The 13911-nt window shown below is 51.2% G+C and overlaps 4 protein-coding genes across 4 annotated transcripts; 3 read left to right on the top strand and 1 right to left on the bottom strand.

The window, feature by feature from the left end:
* Nucleotides 1-2205: 2205 nt before the first annotated feature.
* UCRPA7_1854 (hypothetical protein) lies at nucleotides 2206-2676 on the top strand (the record flags this gene model as incomplete). Its single annotated transcript, XM_007914433.1, has 1 exon — nucleotides 2206-2676. One exon carries the CDS (start codon nucleotides 2206-2208, stop codon nucleotides 2674-2676), a length of 471 nt encoding a protein of 156 aa, XP_007912624.1.
* Nucleotides 2677-5166: 2490 nt separating this feature from the next.
* UCRPA7_1853 (putative clathrin heavy chain protein) lies at nucleotides 5167-10372 on the top strand (the record flags this gene model as incomplete). Its single annotated transcript, XM_007914432.1, has 4 exons — nucleotides 5167-5253; nucleotides 5312-5683; nucleotides 5735-9967; nucleotides 10019-10372. 4 exons carry the CDS (start codon nucleotides 5167-5169, stop codon nucleotides 10370-10372), a joined length of 5046 nt encoding a protein of 1681 aa, XP_007912623.1.
* A 570-nt stretch (nucleotides 10373-10942) lies between these two features.
* Nucleotides 10943-11876, bottom strand: UCRPA7_1852 (hypothetical protein; the record flags this gene model as incomplete). Its single annotated transcript, XM_007914431.1, has 2 exons — nucleotides 10943-11171; nucleotides 11248-11876. 2 exons carry the CDS (start codon nucleotides 11874-11876, stop codon nucleotides 10943-10945), a joined length of 858 nt encoding a protein of 285 aa, XP_007912622.1.
* Nucleotides 11877-13213: 1337 nt separating this feature from the next.
* UCRPA7_1851 (putative upf0145 domain-containing protein) lies at nucleotides 13214-13873 on the top strand (the record flags this gene model as incomplete). The annotated part of the gene is made up of 4 exons (XM_007914430.1): nucleotides 13214-13336; nucleotides 13396-13530; nucleotides 13610-13711; nucleotides 13769-13873. The coding sequence occupies 4 exons, from the start codon at nucleotides 13214-13216 to the stop codon at nucleotides 13871-13873; spliced, it is 465 nt and encodes a 154-aa protein (XP_007912621.1).
* Nucleotides 13874-13911: the final 38 nt, after the last annotated feature.

Genomic DNA, 13911 nt, shown 5'->3' with positions numbered 1-13911 from the left:
TAAGACCTTCACGCTTATAAGTCATTGTCCTTTTGTAAGAGAGATTATGTCATACAACCCAATACATAGTCTTAATGCCTTTAGCGGTAGCCTCCTTCCATATGTCGGCCATTTCAGACATCCAGCCGCAATTGATGCGCTGCTGCCGCATTCTTTCGACATGGTCCTCGGAGGTATGATCCCAAGGAATGAGCTCGATTTTGGAAGTATTGTTGCTGCTCATTTTTGGTCTTGTTTTGTGTAGTCCAGGCTTTTGGAACCGTGTTGAGGGAGGGGTAAGTTAGGGGCACTGCCGGTTCCACTCGAGTTGATGTGGTGCTTGGGGTTATAAGGCAGTACTCATTGTGCATTTTCCGAGCATGCATCGCAAACGTCAGTCCTACGCCCTATTGTACAATAACTGGCACGTTTAGCGCGCTGGAAGGGCTATTTCCACTGGGCCACCTGCCACATGCAGTTAGAGATATAGAGAGTTGTTTGACCACCTATTATTTCTCTCGTCTCAAACGAATTGGCACGGGACTTCCAAATTGAGAGAATAACTAAATGTGCGAGGAGAAATGCTCAAAAATAAGAGCCTCGGAGTTTGGTAACGTTGCGATTGCTGAATACTCGCGCTAAATTGCTGGCAGCCTTTGGTTTGCGATATCAAAATCTTCAAAGGAACACTGCATGACCTAGCGAGATAATCTCTCGAGTCGCATCGAGGGACGATATGCATGATGAGGCCGGTCTACACAGAGCCTTCCAGTGCTCTTATAGGAAGTTTGTTGTACTCAAGTCTTTCTGACTGGAGTTCTTAGATTGCCGCACTTTCAGCGGCCAAAACCGCAGTCAGTGATCATAGCATCGAGGCAGCCATCAGAGGCATTAGAGAATGATCAAAACCTTGCTCAGTCGGGCTGTGCAAATATGGGTACCATTCTTCAGCACATGTGAGGAACTCTAAGCCTATAATGACATGTAAAGAAGTTCAATTGAGTCAGCACGGTTCCGCACTACTCGAAGCGGAAATCCTCCAGACCATCAAATATTCTGAGGACCAAAGAAGATTGGCGGCTCAGCGGAGCTAAAACCTTAGCCTCGAGAAATGCACCCTTTTGGGAAATCGGGTCGAATTGATGGCCGCCTATGCTCATGGCTCAGCCGAGTCTTTCGAATACTGGTGCGACAGGACGAGATTTTTGTATAAAATGATCCAATTTCCATGAACGCTTCTTCGGGTCTTCTTCTCTCAATGAATAATAAAGAAAAGGGTGCATTCAATCACAGAGAAGCTTTCGAAACCCCGGAGCGTTGCATTATTTCCTGCACTTATAGTGAATCTCTTGATGAGATGATAGCTGCCACTATCAACATGGATTCTACATACAACCAGCAACATTACCCACGCCCTCAACAAAGCACCAATAGCTACGGCAACATATTCCCAACTTCTACAACCCCTCAGCAACTTGCTCCAATGTACCCGTACGCTCCTCAAGCACCACCAAGCTACTCCGCTGCAGTGTCAGCCGGTGAACGCCTACAGGTGAGCTCGTGCTTGGACCGACTGCGTTGATCATCGCCAACTGAGACCCAGAAACCCGTCGTTATCCCTCGTGTCGATATAGGTAGCCCCCTTAAAGCTTCGCTCCCGTTCATGAGGGCGTATAGTCCCGACTTGCGAAAGCACGGCATCAACGAGAGAGGTTTTGTGGATTTTCTCGACAATCTCGCCGTGGCGCAGGCCGCACCAGCTCCTCTGCAGGCTCTAGATGCGGCTGGCCAAGTCATAGGTATCGTGTAAGAACCCCCTTTCCCCTCATTCTATTCGGTGTTGTCTCTTCTCGACTCACTGCCCTCATATCGATACCTAGGCCACATCATTGGGCACAAGCGGCATCGGCCGGAATGTCCGTAGTTGCTGGTGTAGGTACGGCGGCAGTCTCCCGCGTGCGAACGCAAGCGTTATTAGAAGCAAGCAACCGCGACTATTTTGCACCACGAGGACTCAAGGCGAGTATCTGTAAGAGCAAAGATTTGGCTGCTCGGCTTGGCTGCGGCGAGGTATTACCCGTGTTAGAGTGAGTACCTTGCTTTCCCCCTGATTAGGTTGCATTGCAGGCCTTTTCCTCAGTGCAAGCTAGGTAATTTGTTGCTGAGAGAGAAATTCGTAGGTCAAGCGGATTAGATGAGTCGCCAGCCACTGTTACAGAGCGTCGGATGCGGGTCCTCGCACCCTACATAGCCTCGCTCTCGTTTGACGTCCCACCGCCCTCGGAGCAGCGAAATGTTATCGACAAAATAAGTGCGAAGCAAATCCAGAGGAGACTGAAGAAACGGGAGGAGAAGCGACAGAAGAAGCTGTCTAAACAGAAGAGCAAGGAGCGCTATGGATCCGTTGATGATACATCTAGTTCCAGTTCCGACGATGAAGACCTTGAACTGAACCGAAAGATTCAGGACATACAGCGCCGATCAGAGCACAAGATGGCAGAGGCAAACTCAAGGAAGGTCGACAAGATAGAGAGAAAGATGGACAAAAAGATCAAAAAGATTGAGAGGAAGCAAGAGAAGCTGCAAGATGAGCGCGAAACTAAGTCGACTAAGCGCGAGAAGAAGGCTGACAAGGTGTCTAAGAAGCAGGATAAGAAAGCGGATAGGATGGAGTTTATCATCATAGAGAACTTGTAGATAGCTACATGCTCAGCTCTTTGTCCCATGTGCGATTAGCTGACCTCATCAATAGACGTGCCCACGCTGATAGTGGAGCTTCGCAAGTCTAAAAGATACTTTGCCGTCGCCCATCTTCCGGATGACTGTGAACGGATGCTTTCTAATTTGTTTCTCAGCCATGTGCCTACCTCCGCATGACTCTTTCCCACAGCATCGAAAGCCATCCTCATTGGAAAGAAGATGAAGAGGCTGTCTGCTCCGACCCGCACACTGTCCAAGTGATAATCAATGCTACGACAGACAATTATTCCTGCAGAATACACCTCTTCCTCTAGCCCTTGGTACTCGTCGCCATTGGCCAGGCCTTGTATAAGCTGTGAAACGAGGATGAAGATACTGTAGTAGAGTGAGGTGAGATTCGCGAGGTGAACCGATTTATAGTTGAGGATGGTATTCCAAAATAGGCTTCGCTGTCCATCAGATCTCACGCAAAAAGGTGAGTCTGCTGGTGTTGGTGCGTCTATCCATTGGTCTAGCAAATTCGGATTCGAATCCCTCCACAACTTCAGATCCTCAAGGACTTTGAAGGCTTTGCTTTTGAAAAGTTGCAGAGACGTAGAATAACGATCGGTGCCGTGCAGTTGGGCGGTCGTTTCATTTCTCAATATGAAGAGTTCGGGACAGTCCGCTAGAATATCGATCAAGAGCTTCATGGCATCACCGCGCTCTGGATGTTCAGTCCAGGGAATGGCTTTCCATTCGGCACGGGAAAGTATGGTCCGGCGACCGGAGAAGATGGCAGCAAAGATCATGGACGACCTTGAGCTTTCGAGGATGATTAGACTGCCAAGAGACTTCATAGATTCTGGCCCTTTAAGTCGAAGCAGCTCCTCCAGTCCACGTGAATGTTGCACCCAACCACTATCTTTGTCGCCAATCAAGAACTTGAATCTTACTGTCAGTAAACCCTGCGAACTCTCATTAGGCAAGGAGAGATACTCACTTCAAACAGAGTCATCACAACGACTGCGAAGAGGAGGTCGGTGGACTGGCAAGCTGTGGGATCACTAAGACCTCTGTTGAGATCCGATAATACTTTCCCATATCGTGACAAGCCGAGGCGAGTGATTGGTTGCTCAACATGGTCTACTCCGAAGTACGTGGTGGACAGTGCCAAGAGACACTTCTCAGTAAGTGAGTTTAAGGGTCGAGAGTCGAACCAAATATCTCCATGATCTCGGATAAGATGAGAGCGAGTATACGTTAGAAACACTTCGTCGTACAGGATCGGCATTTGGCGGCTGACATCCAGTAAGCTTGCTTGTGCTGAATATGCTCGGAGGTCGGCGGCTGGCGAGATCATCTCTGATTCAGCTGCTCTGGTTTCTTGCAGCATGCTACTCGGCTGAGCCGCTGTTATCGATGGAGCAGCTTGACTTTTTCCACCGTTGTATTGGATGAAACAAACATCCTGACTTCCCCCGCATAACAGTCGTGCTTTCACGCATCGTGAGCACGCAGGAGATGCAAGATCTGCAAGGTTAGATACAGACGACAACAAGCTGCTGCGATGATACGTACCACATTTTATTCGCCTACGCCGGCAGTTATCGCAAGCTCGTGATCTTCCTCTGACTCCGACCATATTAGCTTTTGTCTTTAGCTAGCCATGGCAGAGGTCAGTCGATTCAGCCTGCAGTTAAGGGGATGAGCTGAGGTTGCCTAGAGTATCATCATAACTAGCCTAGTTGTAGACCTGAGTCTTCTATAGACATTTTAAAATGGCTTGCATGTATGTCTATATATACAAGGAGGTAGTCAGGTAGCGATTTAGTTGCGGCATGTATAGCGTTCATCAGCCGGAAGTGCAGGCGATTCTGAAGGGGCCTCCCCCTGACATAATCACTATCCAAAGAGGCTAAGCCTGATACAGAACCCACTGGCACTCCAGCGGCATCACGTGCGGGGTCAGATGTGTTTGTGTGGGTGGTGGCCAGGGGGGTGGGTCAGTTTGGGTTAGTGCAATTGGCAGGAGCTACCCGATCAACAAGGCAGCCAGCAGAGCAGGAAGGTGCGCCCAGGTGTCGCGAAAGCTTGGAGTAGCGAAGCGAACAGGTAGACCTCAAAAAATGTAAGCGCACCTGCACCTACCTTACGTACCTACCTTCTCCATCCAAACATCATCCACAATCAAACATCTTCACCTCACCTCCACCTCTACCTACCTAATACTCCCGCTCATTCCCGCCATCATCATCGACGGGAAGGAAGCTTTCTACGATCCTTCCTTCATTCTGATTGATCTCCTTCTTGCCAGCGGTCTCTACTAATTCTTGACGAGTTTCCCCCTTTCGCTCACTCTGGCAGCAGCTGATCCGCCGGGCGAGCTCTTTTCTTCTTTCGACCTTCCCACACCCTCCTTCATCGATAGCATCTCCATCGACTCTCGATTCTTGACGACCTGACGGCTGCTGTCATCTTGCTCCGCGCACCGCCGCGCACATCAACATGGCGCCGCTACCCATCAAGTTCACTGAGCTCTTGCAGCTCACCAGCATCGGCGTCGATCAATCAGCTATTGGCTTCAACTCCTGTGTATGCATCCCTTCTCATCACTCGGTCGCATTGATTTTGCTAACTTCTTTCCTCACAGACCTTAGAGTCAGATCAGTACATCTGCATTCGCGAGAAGAAGAGTGAAGCCGCACAGCCCGAGGTGGTCATCGTCGACCTCAAGAACAATAACAATGTCACCCGACGACCCATCAAGGCCGACAGCGCAATCATGCACTGGACGCGCAACATTATTGCCCTCAAGGCACAGTCTAGAACACTACAGATTTTTGACCTGGAGCAGAAAGCTAAGTTAAAGTCTGCCACCATGGGTGAGGATGTCGTCTTCTGGAAGTGGATCAGTGACACTACGATTGGCTTGGTCACAGACTCAGCAGTCTTCCACTGGGATGTCTTTGACCAGACACAGGCTGCGCCTGTTGAGGTTTTTAAGCGCAACCCCAACCTCGTCGTAAGTTCTAGCTCCTAACTGTTGCCCGGGGAGCCTGCTGATCGTAAAAAGGGTTGCCAAATCATCAACTATCGAGTCAACGTCGACGCAAAATGGATGGTTGTTGTAGGCATCAAGCAAGAGCAGGGACGAGTTGTCGGCCAAATGCAGCTCTACTCCAGAGATCGAGGTATCAGCCAGGCCATAGAGGGCCATGCCGCCGCCTTCGGTACCTTACGCCTCGAAGGCGCTCCGCAAGATTCCAAACTCTTCACCTTCGCAGTACGAACTGCCACTGGCGCAAAGCTACACGTCGTCGAAGTCGATAAGCCTGAGACAAACCCCGTTTTCGCCAAAAAGAATGTCGACGTCTTCTTTCCACCCGAAGCTGTCAACGATTTCCCGGTCGCGATGCAAGTCTCGCAGAAGTACGGAGTCATCTATCTTGTTACGAAATACGGCTTCATCCACCTCTATGACCTTGAGACTGGCAGCTGCATCTTCATGAATAGAATATCGAGCGAGACGATCTTCACAACTTGCTCTGACAACGACTCCACAGGTATCGTAGGTATCAACCGCAAGGGTCAGGTCCTCTTTGTGACTGTAGATGACAACAGCATCATCTCTTACTTGCTGCAAAACCCGGGCAACACCGAGATGGCTATCAAGATGGCCTCACGTGCCGGACTTCCTGGCGCAGATGATCTATATGGAAGACAGTTCGAGCAGCTGTTCAACGGTGGCAACTACATGGAAGCTGCCAAGGTCGCCGCCGGCTCACCACGCGGTTTCCTACGAACCCCTCAGACGATTGAGAAGTTCAAGAGATTGCCTCAGCAACCCGGGCAAATGTCCTACATCCTACAGTACTTCGGAATGTTGTTAGACAAGGGGACCCTTAACAAGCATGAAACCCTTGAGCTTGCGCAACCAGTTCTCGCGCAGAGCCGCAAGCAACTTCTTGAAAAGTGGCTGAAAGAGGGCAAACTGGACTGCTCTGAGCAGCTGGGTGACATGGTGCGACCTCATGATATCAACATGGCTCTCACCGTCTATCTGAAGGCCGAAGTACCACACAAGGTTGTCGCCGGCTTGGCGGAAACCGGCCAGTTCGACAAGATTCTGCCATATGTGACCCAGACAGGCTATCAACCCGACTGGATCCAACTCCTGCAGCACCTTGTACGAAGCAATCCAGAGAAAGGCGCCGAGTTCGCTACCCAACTCGCAAACCAGCCTGGCGGCTCTCTCGTTGACATCGAGCGTGTTGTCGACGTTTTCCAAGCCCAAGGAATGGTTCAACAGGCCACCGCGTTCTTGCTCGATGCTCTTAAGGACAACAAGCCTGAACAGGGTCACTTGCAGACCCGTCTATTGGAGATGAACCTCATGAACGCCCCTCAGGTTGCAGATGCCATTCTGGGTAACGACATGTTCTCGTACTTCGATAAGGCACGGATTGCGACTCTTTGTGAGCAAGCCGGCCTGTACCAGAAGGCTCTCGAGTTGTACGAAGACCCCGCAGCTGTCAAGCGGGTCATCGTTGGAATTGCAGGAACTCCAAATTTCAACCCCGAGTGGCTGGTCAATTTCTTCGGCAAGCTGTCGGTAGAGCAGTCTCTCGACTGCCTCGATGCTATGCTTAAGCACAACATCCGTCAAAACCTCCAGTCAGTCTTTCAGATTGCTACCAAGTATTCCGATCTCCTTGGTCCGACACGTCTGATCGACCTCTTCGAGAAGTACAAGAGCTCCGAGGGTCTCTTCTATTACCTTGGAAGTATTGTCAATCTGTCTGAGGATCCAGACGTTCACTATAAGTACATCGAGGCTGCTACTAAGATTGGCCAGTTTGGCGAAGTCGAGCGCATCTGCCGTGAGAGCAACTACTACAACCCCGAGAAGGTAAAGAACTTCTTGAAGGAAGCCAAATTGACCGAGCAGCTGCCTCTCATTATCGTTTGCGATCGTTTCAACTTCGTGCACGATCTCGTTCTCTTCCTCTATAAGAACCAGCAATTCCAGTCAATTGAGACGTACGTCCAGCGAGTCAACCCCTCTCGTACACCCGCAGTCATTGGTGGACTCCTCGATGTAGATTGCGATGAGAGTATCATCAAAAACCTGCTCACCACAGTCAATGCGGCGTCTGTTCCTATTGATGAGCTCGTCTCTGAGGTTGAAACCCGCAATCGACTCAAGTTGCTGCTACCGTTCCTTGAGGCGACGCTTGCAGCCGGTAACCAGCAACAGGCAGTGTATAATGCTCTCGCCAAGATCTACATTGACTCCAACAACAACCCCGAGAAGTTCCTGAAGGAGAACGACCAATATGACACATTGGTTGTTGGAAAGTACTGCGAGAAGCGCGACCCCAATCTCGCTTACATCGCTTATAGCAAGGGTCAGAATGACTTGGAGCTCGTCAACATCACCAACGAGAACTCGATGTACAGAGCACAGGCAAGATATCTTCTCGAGCGCGCAGACAAGGAGCTGTGGAATTTCGTACTCAGCGAGAACAACATTCACCGCCGATCTGTTGTCGACCAGGTCGTTGCGACCGCTGTACCAGAGTCTACCGATCCCGCAAAGGTTTCAGTTGCCGTTGCCTGCTTCTTGGAAGCCGATATGCCGGGCGAGCTTATCGAGCTTCTAGAGAAGATCGTTCTCGAGCCATCGCCGTTCAGCGACAATCAGAACCTCCAGAACCTTCTCATGTTCACCGCGGCAAAGGCAGACAAGGCGCGAGTCATGGATTATATCCATCGCCTGGATGGCTTCGATCCCCAGGAAATTGCATCCATGTGTATCGAGGTCGGATTGTACGAGGAAGCCTTCGAAATCTACAAGAAGGTGGGCGACAAGACCAGCGCAGTCAATGTGCTCGTAGAGAATGTTGTCAGCATCGACCGGGCTCAGGCATTTGCCGAGGATGTTGATCTCCCAGAGGTCTGGAGCAAGGTCGCCAAGGCTCAGCTAGATGGACTTCGAGTTTCTGACTCCATCGAATCTTACATCAAGGCTGAGGACCCGAAGAACTACGAGGAGGTCATTGAGGTTGCCACTCATGCCGGCAAAGACGAGGACCTGATCAAGTACTTGCGCATGGCGCGCAAGACGCTTCGCGAGCCTCCTATCGACACGGCCTTGGCTTTCTCCTACGCTCGACTGGACCAGCTCTCAGAATTGGAGGACTTCTTGCGAGGCACCAATGTTGCGAACATCGAGGAGTCCGGTGATAAGGCTTACGAAGAGGGCTTCTTCGAAGCCGCAAAGATCTTCTTCACCAGCATTTCCAACTGGGCTAAGCTTGCCACCACTCTTGTGCACTTGGAAGACTACCAGGCCGCGGTCGAGTCTGCTCGTAAGGCCAATAACATCAGGGTCTGGAAGGAGGTCCACAATGCATGTGTGGGCAAGAAGGAATTCCGCCTTGCTCAGATTTGCGGTCTGAACCTCATCGTTGACGCCGAGCAACTGCAAGCGCTCGTTCAGCAATACGAGGGATACGGATACTTTGATGAGCTCATCAACCTCCTGGAGCAAGGTCTGGGTCTGGAGCGTGCTCATATGGGCATGTTCACTGAGCTTGGAATTGCCTTATCCAAATACCACCCTGAGCGCTTGCTTGAACACTTGAAACTCTTCTGGAGCAGAATGAATCTGCCGAAGATGATCAAAGCCTGTGAGGAAGCCAATCTCTGGCCCGAGCTTGTCTTCTGCTACTACCACTACGACGAGTTTGACAATGCAGCACTGGCGGTTATGGAGCGGCCAGAAAACTCCTGGGAGCACCAGCAGTTTAAAGAGATTGTCGTCAAGGTTGCCAACCTTGAGATCTACTACAAGGCTATCAACTTCTACCTGGAGCAACACCCATCCCTGATCACCGATCTTCTTCAGGCGCTGACTCCACGTATCGATGTTAACCGTGTGGTTCGCATGTTCCAGAAGTCAGACAACTTGCCGCTGATTAAGCCGTTCCTTCTCAACGTCCAGACACAGAACAAGCGCACGGTCAACGATGCCATCAACGACCTCCTCATTGAGGAGGAAGACTACAAGACCCTGCGAGACTCTGTTGAGAACTACGATAATTACGAGCCGGTCGCCCTCGCTCAACGTCTCGAGAAGCATGATCTTGTTTTCTTCCGCCAGATTGCCGCCAATATCTACCGTAAGAACAAGCGGTGGGAGAAATCGATCGCTCTGTCTAAGCAGGACAAGCTTTGGAAAGACGCGATTGAGACTGCCGCCATCTCTGGCAAAACCGAGGTTGTCGAGGATCTTCTCCGTTACGTAAGTCATATTGTCAGACTATCTGTTTTGCCTGTACTAATTCCATGAAAGTTCGTAGACGTTGGCAACCGAGAATGCTATGTCGGTATGCTCTATGCTTGCTACGACCTAATCCGACCGGATCTTGTTCTTGAGATGTCTTGGCGCCATGGTCTCAACGACTTCACTATGCCATACATGATCAACCTTCTCTGCCAGCAGACTAAGGAGCTAGCCACACTCAAGGCTGATAATGAGGCTCGAAAGGCTAAGGAGAAGGAACAAGAGACAGTTGACGACAACACCCCGATTTTGGGTGGCAACCGTCTCATGATCACTGCTGGCCCGGGAGGTAACACTGGCCGTGCTTCGCCAGCTTTCGCACCAAATGGCTTCGCTCCCCAGCCCACCGGATTTGGCTTTTAGAGATAGGTACTGGATCCGCAGCTGACGCCATACTTGAATGGTATAGTCGATCATGACCAGTATCATGGTTTATCCAATCATTCAACATCTCACGTTGCTTCTGGCATTTCTCACGGCACCCAAAGAGTAAAGTGTCTACGCAGGATTGACTGGGTGGCGTTCTAAGACTTTATCCCCTTCTACAGTGTATAACCCTGCGGCGGCTGTGTTCAGTCTGAGGGCTCGTACAAGTTAGCCCTTGGGCCTGAACTCGTCGTCACCATACATGTAATGGTGTTGAGAATAGTGAAGGAGGTGCTCTCCTAGATGGTCGCTTCGCGAAGATTCGTTCATACAGGTCTTGGAGCTGTCTGCATTCGGCAGATGGTCATTATTTGTGCAGGATAGTTGTATGATAGTACTTTATGAATGTTCACCTTACTGACTGTATCTCCGCGACGACATGTTGCCTTCTTTGCTGTCTTGTCTATTCGCAATGTACATGTTTGCTCCGCAAATGCGCAGCGTTATGTCTCACTATACCCCTTCGTGGGCGGAACTATCTAGATGGTGCGCGTTTGATTTGGTCCCTTAGAGGGAAATGCAACCGTTCGAGCTGTCCTCAATAAAAAGACCCCCGTAGATTTGGCCTTCATTTAGCCCACTCTCTTGATAGCCCGAGTTTACAACATCTGAGGTACCTGTGGGTTTCTTCAGGATACCGATCTGGAATTGCCCTTGTCCCGACAAATCGGCTGAAACAGCACTGGTCACCGACTTGAGCGGCTCGTCATCCTTGGAGTAGTAAACCTGCACGGTGCTACATTGGTGTTGGCAAATTACCTAACTTCTCTGACTTGATCACGCCAGGGAGGAGGGGAGACAAATGAGCTTACTTGCTATTTATATTCAGAGTTACGGCGAAGTTCTGCCAAGCGGTGCCGTCGACGGCGGTGCTCCACAGCTGCTTCATGTTGCGGTCGAAGAACTTGAACGTGTTCTTAGGCAGGCCCGTCTGGCCGAGGATGGTGCCCGTCTCGAACATGATCTGGTCGGCACTGTAGTCGGCGGCTTCGTGCCATACGTTGAGGTACTCGTGGCTGAGGTTCAGAGCGCGCGCCGGGTCCTGCTTGACGCTGAAGTGCAGCGTCTTGATGCCCGTGTAGCCGGGCGAGCCGTTGTTGCTGTCGCCGGCAAACTGCAGGCCCGCGCGGCGGAAGCCGTTCTGCGACTGGAAGACAGACTTGTCGGACAGTGTCACCTCGAGAGGCCTGTGCGAGGCATTGTCGAAGCGGCTGTTGGGCACCGAGGGGAACAGGATGATGTTGCTCCACTTGAGGCTGTTGCCCTTGACGTAGTCTGGGTTGAAGGGCGACGTGGACGAGCTGTCGAGGTCGGTCAGAGCCGCTGAGGCGGCAATCCGGCCGTCGAAGACGATGGGACACTTGATGGTTGCGTTGGACGCGCATGGCGCGCCAGAGACAGCGGCGGCCAGAGCGGCGAAGACAAGCGTGTAAGAGACCATGATGCTGGCTGGCTCCCCTTGGTGTCACAACAAAGACAGCAATATGAGACTTCTCAAGACCGCGTCGACCAGAACACAAGACGAAACTCTTCACTTGAAGGTCTCGCCTCTCATGGTACAGGGAGAACTGTCCATTATGAAGACTTCTCCGGGCTCTCGCGTCATTCTGGGTTCCCGGGAGATCCGCACCGGGTGAATCTGCGCGAATTGATTAATGGCGGCAGGAAACAAGAGACGATGAGACGCTGTCTAGCTGCCGCAGATGCAGATGCATACTGGTCCCCCGTACCTTGCAGAATTTGCAAAGATGGATATCCCGGTCCCTGAGCTTCCGAGGATTAAAACCCAATTAATCACAAACAGATCAGTCTCCAGTGTGGGGTAAGGCATTGGATCTAGCGGGCCATGTTTGTGTCGATGCCGCCGGGTGACGATCTTGAGTCAACATGCTTCATTGATGCCGGCTCCCACGGGCACAAGGCTGAGAAGAGGCTGTTGACTGTTTAAAGCGTATTCCTCGCATCTTCCGCGCTCGCTCTGATTTTGATACGGTGCGTAGCTTACAACTCAGCCTCGCCTGGTGGCTGATGTCAAGGAAGCATAGCCAAGAAGTGCCTGCCAAGAGGAAAGTGATCAAGAACGCCTCGCCAACGATGATGTTGCGTGAAGCCTGTCAAAGTAAGTAACGACAATTGTCTTAGCGAAACAAGTAAGGTTGATTGGAAAACTCCTGCTTGATACATCACATGTTAGCAGCTTACGTCTTTCAAAGCCAGAATCTTGCCGTTGGATGGAGGTCATTGGCAGCTAGTACTGCAACCCTGTAAGGAGCACTACGATAGGGGCACAAACCGGGCCAGCCTACTGCAGTATTATGTCGCGAAGGCGGGATAAAACAATACGAAATACGGGGTTAGCGGCCTCTTGGTTGGCTGTGTTAGCCTCCGTTCCGGGGCGGCGTTGCGCCCTTGACGGCAGGTTGGCCTATCAGAGAGGCACGCAGATCAAAGACTCAGAAGCTGGGCTGAGCTCCTTCATGATGCACCAAGAGCCGCCAGCAGATCGTTGGCGATATCGCGTGACTTTATTATTTTTCAAGCAGTGTAGCTATGTAACTGAGAAGATGCTTGATCCCATGGCTCCGTGTATAAAGGAGGGATGTTCGACCGACTGCTGTTTGTCCCTGTCCCTCTCATCTCTAGAGTTCGATCATGACAAACTTTGTTTGCGTCTGGTGAAATCTAAATTGCACATATAAGCCAAGTTGAAGATTTAGGGAACTGTTCATTCGTCTCTCCATCCCTACGAAGACGCTCGCCATTTCCGAACTCACCACAATGGCCTCATTCTCGAAACACCCTGAGAAGAAGTCCGGCGAGCCGGCGAACATCCCCCCAGAGATCCAGGATCTGCACTGCTTCACAGAGACAGGGGGGGTGATCACAACCACCATGTTCGACGTAAGCGACTATGCACTCAGTTCATCTACTCAGCTGGGGATCTCTAACATCAGCTCTAGGTACCTGGATATCGCATCGTAAAGATGCTGGGTACGGTGTACGGCATAACCGTCCGATCACGCAACTGGGCCGCCGGGCTTGGCATGGTGCTGAAGAGCGTCGTCGGCGGGGAGCTGCGATGGTTCACAAACATGGTGGGTTTCCCAATCTCGTTGCATTCACTGATGCACATGGCAAAAGCAACGGGCTTACCAGGGCTTGAATGTTCTTTAGCTGTACACGGCTCGCAATGATGCCATCGGCCGCATAGTGGACGAGTGCAAGAGCCGCGGCGGCAACGCAATCATTGCGCTGCGCTTTGACACTGGAGGCATGGTGAGTTGCTGCTCTTGAAATTTGGTAGAGACAATTGCTGAATTGACATGTTGGAAGGAGGGTTTCGCTCAGGTCTGCGCGTATGGCACTGCGTGCCAGGTCGAGAAGATCGAGCCCAATGAGCCACTGCCGGAGTATCCCCAGCTCTTCCAGACTACCTGAGTGTTGTATCACGGGGTTGGCTTAGGGCGAGTCAACTA

This window comes from Phaeoacremonium minimum, assembly GCF_000392275.1.
Source record: "Phaeoacremonium minimum UCRPA7 unplaced genomic scaffold PA7_03_scaffold_134, whole genome shotgun sequence".
In the NCBI taxonomy this organism is placed as follows: domain Eukaryota; kingdom Fungi; phylum Ascomycota; class Sordariomycetes; order Togniniales; family Togniniaceae; genus Phaeoacremonium; species Phaeoacremonium minimum.
Note: the sequence above shows the minus strand (reverse complement) of the source record. Positions and strands in the feature narration are given on the sequence as shown.